This window comes from Microcaecilia unicolor, chromosome 2 (assembly GCF_901765095.1).
Source record: "Microcaecilia unicolor chromosome 2, aMicUni1.1, whole genome shotgun sequence".
NCBI classification, from domain to species: domain Eukaryota; kingdom Metazoa; phylum Chordata; class Amphibia; order Gymnophiona; family Siphonopidae; genus Microcaecilia; species Microcaecilia unicolor.
Genome location: NC_044032.1, coordinates 157,266,810 through 157,283,462, shown reverse-complemented (window position 1 = coordinate 157,283,462; position 16,653 = coordinate 157,266,810). Strand labels below are relative to the sequence as shown.

General features: G+C 42.1%; 1 protein-coding gene across 1 annotated transcript in view; it reads left to right on the top strand.

The window, feature by feature from the left end:
* Positions 1-14,259, top strand: part of SLCO4C1 (solute carrier organic anion transporter family member 4C1) — a 174,391-nt gene extending 160,132 nt beyond the window's left edge. Inside the window, exons 9-13 of the mRNA XM_030193420.1 lie at positions 23-176; positions 4,224-4,420; positions 10,416-10,480; positions 13,305-13,442; positions 13,565-14,259. Of these exons, the coding sequence (XP_030049280.1) occupies positions 23-176; positions 4,224-4,420; positions 10,416-10,480; positions 13,305-13,442; positions 13,565-13,689 (679 nt within the window). The 3' untranslated portion in view covers positions 13,690-14,259. The remainder of the gene's footprint in view (positions 1-22; positions 177-4,223; positions 4,421-10,415; positions 10,481-13,304; positions 13,443-13,564) is intronic.
* Positions 14,260-16,653: the final 2,394 nt, after the last annotated feature.

Sequence of the window (16,653 nt, the reverse complement as noted above, 5' to 3'; positions counted from 1 at the left end):
ATATTTGTTTTCATTTTTACAGAACAGGAGACCTAGGGGAATTGACAGCTCCTTGTAATGAGAACTGCAGCTGCTTGCGTTCTTCATATAGCCCTGTGTGTGGAGCAGATAATATCCAGTATTTCTCTCCTTGCTACGCAGGATGTACCTCTTATACAACTGAAAATAAGCAAAAGGTGATCTTCTTATTCAATAGATTTGCTGACATATAAACTTAAATTGTCATATATATGCATTTTATTTATATATGTTTTTCTGAATTAACTCTGTGTCTGATGCATATTACTTGCCATTTATCCAATTCAAGTTGTGAAATCTTCTTCCTGGCTTTAGTATCCTGAAGTGCCTGCATGATTTGAAAAACATCATATTTATACCACAGTATACAGTGTTTTCAGATTGTAAGGGACCAGCACTAGCAAGAGATCAGACAGTATTTTGTATAGGGTCCATTGTCTAGATTTCTACAGTAGCATTTAGCCACCTTACAGAATATCCTCTGACAGCATCTCCATGTCTTTCTCTCTGGTGTTCCCATATCCCTTGGGAGGTCATTGTTAGAGAGATGTACTGGACTTCAAAATGACAAATTTAGATTTCTGACATTCAAAATCTAATGGATATTTATCATGGTTTCTTAAAAAGATTGGCCACCAGTGGTGGGATTTTGTGTAAATCAAAACAAAAAAGAAAAACAAATCCAGCCACATTTCATTAACATAAATGGATCCTCTAACAGAAACATTTCAGTCATAAACTACTTGACCAATTGTGTCACTATTCAGTAGGGTAGTCTCCTCTTAAATGTAGGCAAATGACTTCTAATTATCTTTAGGCATATTTTCAGCCACATTATCCTTTAAAGTTTGCACAGCTGCTTAAGTATTTCTACTTCAATGGATAAACAATCGGATTCTAGCTGAACACTGCCACTGAACTATCTTCTGAAGTTTATGCCATATTTCCAGAACACCTCTGTTGCCACCACTTTTTAAGTGGATAACTTTGTGCTGGACAGCTTGATGTTATCTATCAGTTGGCCCAATTTTGTAAATAAAAAAAAAGATTTAGGGTCTCTTTTATCAACCAGTGCTAGTGGTTTCCACACAGCAGTGCCGACAAAACCCATTCAAAGTAAATGGGCTTCGACGGCATTACCGCACTGGGGACCGCTAGTGCAGCTTGATAAGAGGCCCTTAGATGATTAACTATTAAGTTAACCATATAAATTCTTTTAAATATCAACCCCTATGTGCCGAAAATATTCCCCTTCATTTCTGCAGTCAGGATATGTTATATGGCACACTTCTGTGTCTTCAGACTGTATAAAATGTGTCACTGATTGCTCACATCTCTCCTTCTTAGATACAGTATAAGCCCTGGAGCTTGGGAATTAACAAGTAGCATGTAGGGCACAGATTGCCTGGTCCTGCTTTTTGTGGTTCCCACATTGCACACGGCATCTCCTCCCTCTTCCCCTCTCCTGAATTTCCTCCTTTGAGTTTGTCCAGCCTTTGGAGGAGGGGGCAGGGGGCTTTCAGTGTTTTCTTGGGGTTTCTTATAGCCATGAATCCTCTCCCATGTCCACATTTCTGCTCCATGGAGGCTGGTGTGCTATGCAACATTTTTGAAAATAGAGATGTGCCTGATCCTTGAAAAGGCTGGGAGATACTGATCTAGACTGAGTTTGAACATTCTGAAATAATCTTATAACAGGTCACTTATATGTACAGGTGAAGTAGGTGACCATTTTAAGACGTCTATGTACTGTTATATAAAATACTAGGGGCAAAGTGGCAGAAATTTCACGTAGAGTGGTCATGGTCATTTATGCCCACTCAGGGGCCGTTTTACTAAGCTGCATAGGCACCTACGTGTGCCAAATTGGAGTTACTGCCCAGCTAACGTGGCCCATGTGGTAATTTCATTTTTTATGTGCATCCGCGATTCATTCCAGAAAATATATTTTATTTTGTGGCATGCAGCGAAAATCAGGCAGCAACTCCCACTTGACACGCATAGGCAATTACCGCACAGTTAACGCGAGAGACCGTACTGCTAAGTCGGCTGGCGGTAAGGTCTCAGACCCAAAATGGACGCGCTGGATGCCGCACGTCCATTTTCAGCAAAAATAAATAAAGGCATTTTTTACAGGCGCACTGAAAAATGGATCTGCACGCGCTCAAAACCCGTGCCTACACTACCGCAGGCCATTTTTCAGCACACCTTAGTAAAAGGACCCCTCAATTGTGAAGTACTGAAGTACATGCATATATTATTAAAAAAAAAACCAAAAACACTGAAATCATGACTCAGTCCATTCTATGCTTAATCTCTGCCCAAGATTATGCCTATATGAGGGGCACATAAAAGTGTATACCTTCATGGGGGCCTTGTGTTTACAATACCTTTTTAAAAATTACCCCCTCAGTGTTTAGGTTGTAAAAAGAAATACCCGCTCCCAAACGCTGAAACCCTAAACTAGCTCTTCACAAATAACCCGGTGATTCTGATGAGGTCTGAAAATTCTGTCAAGCTCAAACCAGGTTGAATCCAGTTCTTCACAACAGAAAACTGCTTGTTGCACTTCTCTGCTCAATTCTTATATCACTGTACTGAAAGTCAAACTTCCACAAGTCTGAAATCCTCTGAGGACAGGAAGGGCTGCGTGCTTTGATGTTGTGGCATGAAACAAACAAAATACTTAAATGACAATGTCTAAATTAAACCGTTGTGAAAAATCATAAACCAAGACTCAAACTTTTTTTTCTTTTAATTTTCTTTCAACAGAATGTACTAAGAAATATAGGAGGAGGTATCAGAAACAGGGTTGAGCCATTGTACTGGCTTCCACTTTATCTGTATCAAACGTCATGATATGCTTCCTGTCCAATTTTGAGATTTAGATTAATTGTAGGTTAGTACATGCTGATCATCATTGGCATTAGATCTGTGTTGTTCAAATGACCATAAGAAGGAAAGGCTAGAAAATTAAATGAAGGTCAGCAGCAATGTGTTTGTTTTGTTTTGGGTTTTAAAAAAAATAAAAACCAGCCAATATTCAGCCCACGGTGGTCAGTGTTTTTTAAACTGCTGACACCTACAGGCTGAATTAAGCCCAGATATTTAATGCCAGGCCATTTCCGGGATTAGTGGCATATTTAGGGTAGGTCGTGGCATACTCTCCCCGTGTCAGACCTTGTCACTCTTAAAATCCTTTCTGCGTCTTCACCCGGCAGCAGCAGCAGCATTCATAGGCTGCCTCCAGTCTTCTCCAGGACAGAAGGAAGTCCAGGAGCAGGCTGCAGGCAGCCTATAAGTGCCATTGCCACTGCTGGGTGAAGATGCTGAGATGATTTTAAGGTGGAATGGGGATGGGGGAGATGCACCCCCTTTAAAAGGATTCTGGCTAAGCTACTGTCTGGGATCAGCATTCAATATCCTGGTCAGCACTGAAACTTGGAAGTTGCATTATCACTGGCTGATATTCAGACTGGTGCCTGGGTGGCTTGGTGGATAAAGTCAGAACAGTCTTTTTTTTTTTTTGCTGTCCTAACTTTATCAGCTTACTTAACAAGTTAGCAACCGAATGTCACCACTAACCAGTTAAGTGCTGACTCCTTCCAAGGCTCTGACCATGGACTGGCCCCGCACAAACCAAACAGTGCCACAGTGGTCAGAGGAGATATTCAGAAGCCCTGCTTGATTACATGCCACTGAATATCCCCTTCCAGATTACTCAGCATAGTTTAAACCCTTTTGAATATTGGTTCAAAGTTTGGATGTTAGAAAGAAGAAAGTTTTAAAATAGGATATTTTTTAAAATTGAAAACGAGCAGATAATCCCTGTCATGGCATCATACTTAGACTTGTGTTTACAAAAACGTGTTATAGGTGCGTTAGCATTTTTAACGCACCTTAAACGCTAATGCGCGTCAAACGCTAACGTGCCTATAGGAATGTATTGGCGTTAGCATTTAACACGCCTTAACTTTAAAGGCGCGTTAAAAGTGCTAACATGCCTTAGTAAACATACCCCTTAATTATAAAAGAGGGTTAGGTGATCATCATTATCCTTTTTCAAGACAAACTGAAACCACATATGTCCATATATCATATCCTTAAATATTGATGATAATTTTTCATTAGTTGTTTTTCACTCCGCCCTGGATAAGGACAGATTAGAAATAATAAATTTCAATTTATTAATAAATTTATTACAGGTTTATCACAATTGTTCTTGTATCGAAAATCCTAAACATACTTGGTCCAGTGATGGCGATTTCTTTAATACCTCTATTGCTCAAGAGGGAAAATGTCCTGCCACGTGCCAAAATATGCCTTTATTCATGGGCTTCTTCTTTTTTGTTGTGGTGTTCACCTTCATGAGTGCCACGCCGATCACCATGGCCATCCTCAGGTATGTACTTTCTTCTCATGTGAAGCACAGAGTTCTAATATTATTGATCTTGGAAAAATAAAAATATGTTTTTCTTCTAGACTGTGAATCTTGTTATTGGGCAGAATGCTCCACAGGTATTGTACATGGGTTTCAGATGAAGTAGGGACTCAAATTTCTAGTCCAGTAAAATGGATCACCTCCCTATAAAGGATCTACTGACTGAGTGAACAGTTGTATTATAAAAGCAGAGAGAGAGAGGGAGTGAAAGAGTGAGAACCCATGTTACTCTTCCAAAATGCACATCATTAAAAGAAAGCCATGATACACTTTATATGATTAAGAAATGTAATGTTTGAGGCTGCAAGGTTTTACTCCCTAAAGCAAGATCACTGAGACATGGCAGAAAACACACAACACTTATGGTCCACTATTCAAGTCTACTTATCTAGGTAGCATGGGGGAGAACAACCTATGGCTTGCCATTGAATTTTAAGCAGCCCACGAGACCATGGGAAGTATACACAAAAAGTATCATTAACCAGAGTTCTGGCAATTTCTAAATCCTGTATTTTGCAACTCTTTTCAGAATAGCCACTCTAGCAGTTTGCTTCCATCATTTTTAGTTACACTTGTACTTACTTATCAGAGGTGGTGAATGCAGTGCTGTGCATTTTCTGTCCCAATGTCAACATCATGTTGCGGCCTGCTAGGGATAATGCTAATGGCTCTCAGCGTTATAAAGATTGCCTACCACCTGAGGTAGCAGATGCTGCTGCCAGGATAAGTATTTATTTATTTTATTTATTTGCATTTGTATCCCACATTTTCCCACCTATTTGCAGGCTCAATGTGGCTTACATAGTTTTGTGATGACATTGTTATTACAGGGTGTCAGATACAATTAATAATGTGCATAGATTAAGTAAGGGGAGAAGGAAAGGAAAGTATTAAGCGGGTAAATGTAGAGGTGGACTTTCATGACTGTGTGGGTTAGTGAAGTGGATTAGTAGGACTGTAGGTTCTCTTTGTAGGCTTTATTGAAGCAATATGTCATCAGAGATTTGCGGAAGTTGATTACTTCGTTGATTGTTTTCAAGTCTGTTGGTAGTGCTGACAGGGGCCATACCTGGATTTTTAGTTGCATTATCAGGATAGTGCCACTGAAAATATCTACAGAATGCCCCAGTACTATCTAGAGAGTGTCAGGGGTGGAGTGTGAAGCCAGCAGTTATCCAGAGACCAGCATAACATTGGGATTCACACTCACTCCTCTCTTCCAAACTCAAAGAATATCCATAAAATAAAAACTCAAACAAGGAAGGCATGTGGCAAAACTCCAGGGTGCAGCTTTATTAAAATTCCCCATTAATCATATCCTTTCTTTCCCTAAAAACCCCATTGCCAAACCAAAGGTCCAAATTTCAGTTTTCAAATATTATAACATTATACAATAAACCTTTAGCAGTTAAGAATTTACCAGTTACAGTGGGGGAAATAAGTATTTGATCCCTTGCTGATTTTGTAAGTGTGCCCACTGACAAAGACATGAGCAGCCCATAATTGAAGGGTAGGTTATTGGTAACAGTGAGAGACAGCACATCACAAATTAAATCCGGAAAATCACATTGTGGAAAGTATATGAATTTATTTGCATTCTGCAGAGGGAAATAAGTATTTGATCCCCCACCAACCAGTAAGAGATCTGGCCCCTACAGACCAGGTAGATGCTCCAAATCAACTCGTTACCTGCATGACAGACAGCTGTCGGCAATGGTCACCTGTATGAAAGACACCTGTCCACAGACTCAGTGAATCAGTCAGACTCTAACCTCTACAAAATGGCCAAGAGCAAGGAGCTGTCTAAGGATGTCAGGGACAAGATCATACACCTGCACAAGGCTGGAATGGGCTACAAAACCATCAGTAAGACGCTGGGCGAGAAGGAGACAACTGTTGGTGCCATAGTAAGAAAATGGAAGAAGTACAAAATGACTGTCAATCGACAAAGATCTGGGGCTCCACGCAAAATCTCACCTCGTGGGGTATCCTTGATCATGAGGAAGGTTAGAAATCAGCCTACAACTACAAGGGGGGAACTTGTCAATGATCTCAAGGCAGCTGGGACCACTGTCACCACGAAAACCATTGGTAACACATTACGACATAACGGATTGCAATCCTGCAGTGCCCGCAAGGTCCCCCTGCTCCGGAAGGCACATGTGACGGCCCGTCTGAAGTTTGCCAGTGAACACCTGGATGATGCCGAGAGTGATTGGGAGAAGGTGCTGTGGTCAGATGAGACAAAAATTGAGCTCTTTGGCATGAACTCAACTCGCCGTGTTTGGAGGAAGAGAAATGCTGCCTATGACCCAAAGAACACCGTCCCCACTGTCAAGCATGGAGGTGGAAATGTTATGTTTTGGGGGTGTTTCTCTGCTAAGGGCACAGGACTACTTCACCGCATCAATGGAAGAATGGATGGGGCCATGTACCGTACAATTCTGAGTGACAACCTCCTTCCCTCCGCCAGGGCCTTAAAAATGGGTCGTGGCTGGGTCTTCCAGCACGACAATGACCCAAAACATACAGCCAAGGCAACAAAGGAGTGGCTCAGGAAGAAGTACATTAGGGTCATGGAGTGGCCTAGCCAGTCACCAGACCTTAATCCCATTGAAAACTTATGGAGGGAGCTGAAGCTGCGAGTTGCCAAGCGACAGCCCAGAACTCTTAATGATTTAGAGATGATCTGCAAAGAGGAGTGGACCAAAATTCCTCCTGACATGTGTGCAAACCTCATCATCAACTACAGAAGACGTCTGACCGCTGTGCTTGCCAACAAGGGTTTTGCCACCAAGTATTAGGTCTTGTTTGCCAGAGGGATCAAATACTTATTTCCCTCTGCAGAATGCAAATAAATTCATATACTTTCCACAATGTGATTTTCCGGATTTAATTTGTGATGTGCTATCTCTCACTGTTACCAATAACCTACCCTTCAATTATGGGCTGCTCATGTCTTTGTCAGTGGGCAAACTTACAAAATCAGCAAGGGATCAAATACTTATTTCCCCCACTGTATATGGTAATGAACAAACTGAACTTAACAGATACCAGGGTTTGAAGTGATGCAAAACCACATGGGTTCATGGTGGCATTCTACATGACCCCATAGCTTCATCCCATATTGCCCTAACTTCCCAAACTCACAAAATTCCCTCAGGGAGTACCATTCCATGTGAAATGGCCAAACATCAACACTGTGACATTTGTCCCTCATCCCAACCCAAACCCAAAATTGGGATGGAGGGTTGCCAATGGCTCCCGCCCAGGCTCTCTAAACGTAACACTGTCCAGCCTGCCAATTCTCCACACAAAAACTCCTACTCTTGATTGATACACTACCAAAACCCTAACGTACCAATCACCACTGGTATTCACTGACACCTCCCCCGCCACCACCTCCACCCCGATCCAATAAGTAACCAGACCTGGGGCAAAGGAAGGAGGGATCGGCTCAGCCATGTTATGGCACCGCCTCCTCATGGAGGGGAGGTATCAGCTTTATTAAGTGCTGTTATTCCAGATAAATAGCCTGGTAAGTTATGTGTCCTAAGCTATGCAGATGGTTATTCTGGTACCAGCACTGAATACTGCTGTTAACTGGATACCCCCTGGCTTCTAGTGCTGCCTGATATTTCAGCCCCGGCAATTATCTGGATACTGGTGCTGAATATCCAGGTATGGATTGTCCACAGTTGCTAGTGTTTAAAACTGACCACTGCAGCTTGCATATAAGGGGTTAATTATTTAGAAATAAATGAGTGCAAGGGAGTGCTCCAGTGTGTCCCTTTTATCTTTTCTTTGGAGGCAAATTGGGAGTTTTTAATAACAGGGAGATTATTTATAGAGCCTTAAAATATAACTTGTTAGACCTTTGTCTTAGCAAATAGATTTGTGCACTGATCCCATCTTTTTCACATCATACTTTGTCCGTGGCTGATCTCACACTGATAAGATAAGACACTATGAACCTTGGCTGAGGACATCTTGTTTTGTAACTCAGGGGGGAATCAGCATTCTTCTTTTCAGACTCCAGAGCAGCAAGAGTATTCTCCTTCAGCCCCCTTCCTTCCAGGCAGCCTGCGGGGAAGTGGAGGGACGGGGAGAGCCTGGAGCAGAATAGAGAACTCTACTCTACTCCCAAATCCAGCCCCTCTTCTCCTATGGCTGCATAATGGCTATGCATGAGATAAATTTGTATGCACTAATTTTATTCATATCTGTCTTCTACTACTACTACTTATCATTTCTCTTATATATTCACTGTGGATTTCCTAAAAACCTGACTAGCTAGGTATGCCTTGAGGATTACTGATATCTGATTAGGCTGATGGTGGATGAGGGTTGTTAGTATTGAACTCGGCACTGGAACACTAATGGGCCGATGTTCAGAAGCAAACGCGGGCGCTAAAGGCTATTAGCGCCATACTAGTGCCTGTGTTTGCTACCGCCCCATAATCAGAGCCCCCGAGCATGTGAAACAACATACTCACGGGTTCTGACCGCAACTAGCTTGCAAATTCATGCTAAACAGGGTTCTTAAAAGGAGTAGCATGCAAATGCATGCTAAACATATTCCTCCCCAGTGATCAGCGGGCAGCGCGCCGAACATTGGCGTGCTGTCCGTGGCAAACCCTACGCCAGCTCAGAGCTGGCGTTAGGGTTTGCAGACCATTGGGGAGGAATGGTGATCCCTGTCAATTATATTGCTCCCTAATTCGATCCCAATCTTGCAGGGGAATGGTTAACAACTATTTGTTTGAATGTCATTAGTTGCCTGACACTTCAAATCAGCATTTAAAAGTTAAAAAGATAGTGATGTGGGTTGTCAAAAGACAGGGATTTGTTGAACAGATTATTAAAGGGAGAATGGGGTAGCATAATGACCTCTTGGTAGGAGGCATGAATAGAAGGGTTCAGGAGAGGGTTGTAGGTTACTGTGCGATTAACTAGTTGCATTATATTTATTGTACTCTATGTATTTATATACGAAGAAAAAAGTATATAGGCTAAATCGCAACTGCGTGCAAAACAAAAAATAAGACAAACATATATGCAAAAATAAAGGATTGAGGGGTCCTTTTACTAAGATGCGTTAGGCGCTAATGTTAACGCAGTTAAAAATAGAGTACCTTAGGATATGCACAGGCATGCTGTGATAACTTCAAAGTGTGTGCATTCTAAAAAAAATTCTAATTTTTTTTGAGGGAGCGTTTCATGGGTGGAGGATGGACCATCCTGTGCTAACCAGCTATCGCATCTACATTACTGGGCACTAACTGGTTAGCACAGGGATACTACGTGAGCCCTTACCACCTATACAAGGGGTGGTGGTAAGTGCTCACGCAGTAACTTTTAAAACAGTCCACATGCTAACTTAGCCTTTATTAAAGAACTACTTTTAATTATTCGTCTCCTTGGCTTTTTGGAAGTGTCGTGTTGATCATGCTACTTTCTGTTCTTGACTTTTCCCTACATGCTAATGGCAACATTACTGCATGGCCTTTAAAACAAAAATAGGCCATTTTACGATTGCAGTAAAAACGGCCTTAGAGCACACGAAAGATTTGTGTAAGGACACACATTAAGGCAACTTTTTGCTTGAGCTTAGTAAAAGGACCCCTAAGATACCTGAATCTGCATCTTAAATATACTTATAATCAAGCTGTGTAGTAAATGGGCTGCAGTCAATTTTCAAATTTTGCCATACCTTAGTAACTACCCCTTATAATTTGAAAATGTCTAGATTAAATGTTTGTTATATGCTCACCGCACCACTGAATATTGATTTGAAAATATTGATTTCTACATTATTTTTATGTATACTGGTCACCGTGTATTTTTGTGCCGGACATGTTTTGTTGATACTACATTTCTTACATGTGTTGAGGTTAAAAAAAAAATTGCTGGAAATTAGATGGAAATAAATTCATTAAAAATGCATAATTTGCAGATGTGTTCCAGATAAGCAACGGTCTTTTGCTCTTGGTGTGCAGTGGCTGTTCGTACGACTACTAGGTAAGGCTGTACCATCCGATATGTAAAGCTATTAACTGGTCAGGAACTGCTCCTGGCTGGTTAAATGCCACTTAACCAGCTATCCAGCAATATTCAGTGCATTGCTGGCTAAGTTTAGTGGCCAAGGGTTCCTTTTACTAAGCGGCGGCAAAGCCCAATTTCGGGCTTCCGCTCGCTGGGTTAACGCGGGAGCCCTTACCGCCACCTCAATGAGTGGCGGAAAGGGCTCCTCCCTGAAATAGCCACGCGGCAAGTGCTTTACTTGCCACACGGCCATTTCGTGCAGGAAGGTGAGACTTTCCTTTTACCAGCTGCGGTAAAAGGGGGCCTCGGCGAGCTTGTAAAACACATGCCGACACCAGCTCCGGCCCCTTTTTCCACAGCTTGGTAAAAGGGGCCCCAAATTAGGATGCCAAAATAGCAGTTATATCTTTGACTGGTGTAAACTTAACCGGCCAGCTCGGCTGGTTATGTTTAAACTCGCCAAAAATAAACTGGATATTCAGTGCTGGCCACCAGAAGTCCCTCTGCAGGAGAGACTTCCGGGTTAGCGCTTAGTAGCGCAAGGAGATTGTTGAGCGGCAGCCGGCAGGCAGCGTGTGGGAATCGCTGCGACTGCGAGCGGAGCCTGCGAGTAGAATCGCCGTCAGGAACACTGCTGCTGGGCGGGCCTGAAAGGAGGGTGAGATGCTGCAGCTGCACGGGGGGGGGGGGGGGGGGGGGATGATGGGGAAAGATGTTGCATGGAGGAGGGAAGACTGGGGACACAGCAGCTGCACAAGGGGAAGGGAAGATGGAAAGAAAGATGCTGCACGGGGGGAGGGAAGATGGAAAGATGAGGCTTGGTTGGTGGGTGAGGGAGATGCACGGGGAAAAAGGGAGAGATGCAGCAAAGGGGTGAGGAAGGGAGAAGTCTTGGCTGTGTATGAGGTGGAGGGGAGGGACACATGCTGCATACAGAGGGGATAGGTGGGGAGGGGGAGAACTGGTAGGCATAGGGGTGGAGAGGAGGGAGAAATGGTGGGTATAGTGGTGGAGGGAGGGCGGAGCAGAGAAAATTTTGTGCCCACCCACTTTGGGCTCAGGCCCACCCAAAACTGGCTGTCTGCTTACACCACTGCTATATACCTGGGTACTCTCTGTTTCTCTGTTAGAGCTTTAATGGGCTTCTCCACAACAAATGCCACAAGCAGAGAGCGTGAATAACCCAATCCAAATTAAGCTTTAACAGTGCCAGTTGTTGTGGTTCACTCATAATTTGCAAGAACTAGGGCCTTTCCTATGTCTCTGCTGTTTTTGTAAAACAAGCTTTCTGAAGTGTTGCACCATGATAGAAATTTTTGTAAGGGAGTCAAGATGTGGCTATGGAGGTAGGCTTATTGTTGATTTTTGATTTGATGGTATAGTGAGGATGGTCTGTCTGTAATAGTAAGTTTTTCATGGTTTGATGCACTTGTATATTCTGCTTTGTACATCCTTACAAATTTTGGGGATAGAGGTGATTAATAAGTATAAAAATAAATAAAAAATGAAAGACTAGATATTAGGACAGATAAACTATAGCCTTAGTCTCCAGCATCAGACGCAAAAGTTAGTTTGAAAAAGGCTCGCAAGGCCCTTTTAAATTTAAAGAGAGAAGATTCCTGTGTAATATAAAGCAATAACGAATTCCAGCATGATGAGCCCAGGTAGTCAAAAGCAGACTGCTAAATGCAGTCCAGATGAATCTGGAAAATTGAAGTAAGAGAGAGAATCAATTCCTGAGAAGAACATAAATTGTGTGTTGAGAGATAGGGAAGAAAGTTGTCAACTAAATAACGGCTGATCACTATGCAGTACGCTGATCAAAACAAGAATCTTAAACTTGATATGGGTTGTTAACAGAAAACCAGTGGTTTGCATTAGACTAGTCTAGAAAGTAGACTTGTTAATAACTAGGCAGTGAAGCCAGTCTTATGGTACCCAAAAGTTCAGTCGTGGGTTTTCAGTCTCCATGATTATTATTAGTATTTTAGAAATGTGTGAGAAGGAAAATGGTTTTTACCAGTTTAGTGTCTCCTTTTGTCCTTATATGGCAACTTGACCCTTGTGCTAATACTGTGAAACTACTGCCATGTTCAAAATGGCTGATGCCATTTTGAACATGGTGCTGGCAAGGGCTGGGAGCAATTAGGGATTTCAAGGGATTTTGCAAGGTAGGCCTGAGGAGAGGGGGGAGGGATTTTGATGGGGGGGGCCCTTTGGGTTGGGGGGTTTTGATGGGGAGGGCATCGGGAGGGGGAATTTGATGGGTGGTCTTCAGGGCAGGAGAGTTTGTGATTGGGAGGGGCGTTGGCAGGAAAAGAGAGTTTTCTTGCCATTTGGATGGCCCATTTAAGAAGCAGCTGGGAGCATCGTGTCGCAGCTTTCCTGCCTGATGCTCCCTGCCAGGAAAAATGTTAATTAATGTGTTAGGTTATATAATGCACATTATTGCCCTTTATTGGGACCACTAACATGGGTTATGGCCGTAGCACACCTTAATAACTATCCCCTTATGCAACCAGTTAGTCCTACTGTATATGTTCTGGATTTGTTTTTTCTGCAGTGTAGATTTTTTGTACGTGTATTGAATTTTCTGTTGCCAAACAATGCACAAGTTTTGAAAATGATCTTGTGAACTTTGATACCGTTAATTCTAAAGTCACTGTACTTTGATTTTAGAATTGTATGCCATGTAATTCCTAAGAACGATAGCTTGGTTTATTGTTTTTGAAACCAGTTAGAACTTGTGTTTTTTTGTGGTATGAAAGTGTGATGTAATCATAATGTGTATATTTTGTAGGATCTATTCCTGGACCAATTCTGTTTGGTATTACAATAGACAGTTCGTGTATTCTGTGGCAGATTGATCAATGTGGAGATAAGGGAGCCTGCTGGACCTATGACAATTCAAAAATGGCTTTCCTGCTTATAGCTATAAGTAAGTGCCAGCAAATCATCTTCTGTTTTGAAAATAAAACCAATGTGAGCTGTTTTTGTAATAGTACTGGAAGTAAAATACATCAGTAAGTGAATTTATTCATGTTTCATTTTATTTTGTAGGTGCCTCTGCTAAAGTGATCACAATCCTCTTTGTTATCGGTGCATTCTGTTTCTATAAACCTCCACCAGAGAAAAAAGCACCCGTGCGACAAGGCAGTGTCATCGTTTCTTCTGTATCTCTTTAACTTTGAATGGGTAAAAACAGAAGAGACAAAGAGACAACAGAAGTCTGAAGATACTGAATCGTGTGTTAAGACTGTTTTCTATCCCGCATTTTCTCCTAAAGACAAGATGTCTATGTACTGGACATATCGCGGCCTACAGAGGACATTTTGTTTCTATTTTGGGAACAGCAAGGTATAGGTCCATATTTGGAAGTTTTTTGCACTTAGGACCTTTGTTATTTTAACTGCAATTTTTTTTCATTTGCATTTATGAAAGAAGATTTTAGCTCATATCTATCAAAACCTCATTCTTGGGGTAATAAACAGGCTTTGCAATCCTCAGAGCCTCACCCGCCAAGAGCAGACATTATGATCGTCAAAATTTCCTCCAAACTCAAATACACAGAGTGTACAACTTTGATTGTGAAAACGTCACTCACGGGCAAATAATGATATTTGTGAATACAGTCCAGAAATGGAATATTTCTGCCCATCTTGTGCAAGTACTCAAATTGTAAAATCATTGATTTACAGTATGCCTGGTAGCAGTGGCGTTCCGAGGGGCGCTGACACCCGGGGCGGATCGCCGATGTGCCCCGCCTCCCCCGGGTGCAGCGCCCCCCCCCCCCCGTGCAGCGCGACCCCCCTCCGGCGAAGGGACACCCCCCCCACCCCGGTGGAAGAACCCCCCCCCCCGGGTGCACGACGCTGGGGGGTGCCGCGCGCCGGTCAGCATCGTTGGTTTACATGCTCCCTCTGCCCTGGAACAGGTTACTTCCTGTTCCGGGGCAAAGGGAGCATGGAAACCAACGACGCTGACCAGCGCACGGCACCCCCCCCAGCGGCGTGCACCCGGGGTGGACCGCCCCCCCCCCCCCCCTTGGTACGCCACTGCCTGGTAGTTTTCTTAGACTGAAACTTTGAAAGATTGTAGAAAAAGATCACACAGCCTGTCCCGTCTGCCTGTCCAGACCAATTACTAAGCTCTATAAGCCATTCCTCTCCCTTAGAGATCTTTTTTGTCCCATGCCTTCTTGAATTCAAATACAATCCTTCTCTGCACCCACCTCCACTGGGAGGCCACTCCATGCATCCACCACCCTTTCCATAAAGAAATATTTTCTGAGATTGGGTGGAGTAGCTTAATGGTTAATGCAGAGGGCTGAGAACCTGGGGTTTGATTTCTACTGCAGTTTCATTGTGACCTTGGGCAAGTCACCTAACCCTCCATTGTCCCAGGTACAAAACTTAGACTGTGAGCCCACTAGGGACAGAGAAAGCACCTGCATATAATGTATGTAAATTACTTTGGTTGTACCAGAGAAAGAAAGTATATCAAATCCATGACCCTTGACCCCTTTGATCTTGTTACTCCTGAGTCTGCCTCTTTTACCTCATTCTTTCTGCAGGACCTACATTTTATACATAGTTTGTCTTTGAGGAGAACTTCCTCTGAATTCTGTCTATAATAGACAAGAAAAAAAGATTCTTAAAGAGACATTTTATTGTATTTAGGCCTTTGTTTCAAAAGCCTCTCCACATGTAAATAGCAGCATTTAAATGTATAGATTTCAGACTCAAGTAAATGCCAATTTCAGAAAGCTGCTATTTACATATGGAGATCCATGTGAGACAGAGCTTTTGAGGAGGCGTGGCTTGGTTGGACTGAGAATTTGCACATGTATTTCCCCATGTTACATAGGGAATACACATCTATTTAAAATAAAATTCCCCTTTGGCTTTTGCACTAGCTCAGAGGCATGCACATATTTCAAGAAAGTGCTTGTTTCAGCCAGGGCTTGATATGTGAGGTTAAGGGGGTAATTCTCCTTACCCCCCCCCCCCCCCCATTGCTTGTTTCTGCCTCCAACAGTGGCACCTTCCACATAAAGGTTTGTAATATGGACTGGCTACCTGTGGGAGTGCTACCACTTACAGATGGAAATTGCAAAATTAACATTTTCACATGTAAGTGAATGGATGATGCCAAATTAATGACGCTCTTTTTGTGCATGTGTAAATTCATAAAATAGTTGCTCCTGGTGTTTATAAACTTGCATATTTTGGCAGAGCATTTTGTTTAAAAACAAAGGGGGGGGGGGGGTGACTGAGCACATCTTGCTCTAGATGTCTCAGTTCCAATCTCTATGACCTGTCTAAGATGGGTCTATTAGGCTTCAAATTTATGTCAGTGCTATGTAAATTAATGATGATAATTTAATAAAAAGGAATATATTTTCATGAAGCAGAGAAGCACCTTATAACTATTTATTTATTGTCACATTTTACTGATTGATCTGTAAATGGTTTGTATAGCAAAATAATTTGAAATTAATTTTGGAAAATTGTAAAAATGTAAATGTTTTTAAATTGATTTTTAAATGCTAATAAGATGTTTACGATAAAGTACACAAATTATTTTAATGAAAATGTGGAACTGTACATTTTCAAAGGGAGTAAACTGATTTTCTAAAATGGATTTGTGCAATCAGTTTGCTTATTTTTCACTTCTCTCCTAATGTGGGATTAATATGTGTATGTGTGTGTGTTTGTTGGATTGGGGTTAAGGTGCATTATATCAATAATACATGTTATTTGCCTCTTAATTCACATTAAACTGCAATAAAGTGTGTTATATTACTGTAAAATATGCTAATATAAAGTGTGATAGGATATATAATGAGATGCAAAGCATGCAAATAGAGAAAAAAAATCTTATTATTGTATAAATTGAATAACACAGCTTGTGCAAGTTGCTGTATTCCTGAAAAAATAATGTTAGACCAAAGCTAGCAGTATTTTTCTTGCCCTGAGATCATTGGGCTGCTAATCTTACGTTCCAATGCTCCTAGGCCACATTTTAAAGAGGCCAAGCATTACAAAAACCTTATCTTCCTCCTCTCTGAAGCCCACCCCCTCCCCAGGAACACAACCCCCCTTCCCTCAGAGGCCTCCAAACACAACCCCCTTCCTAAAGATTCACTG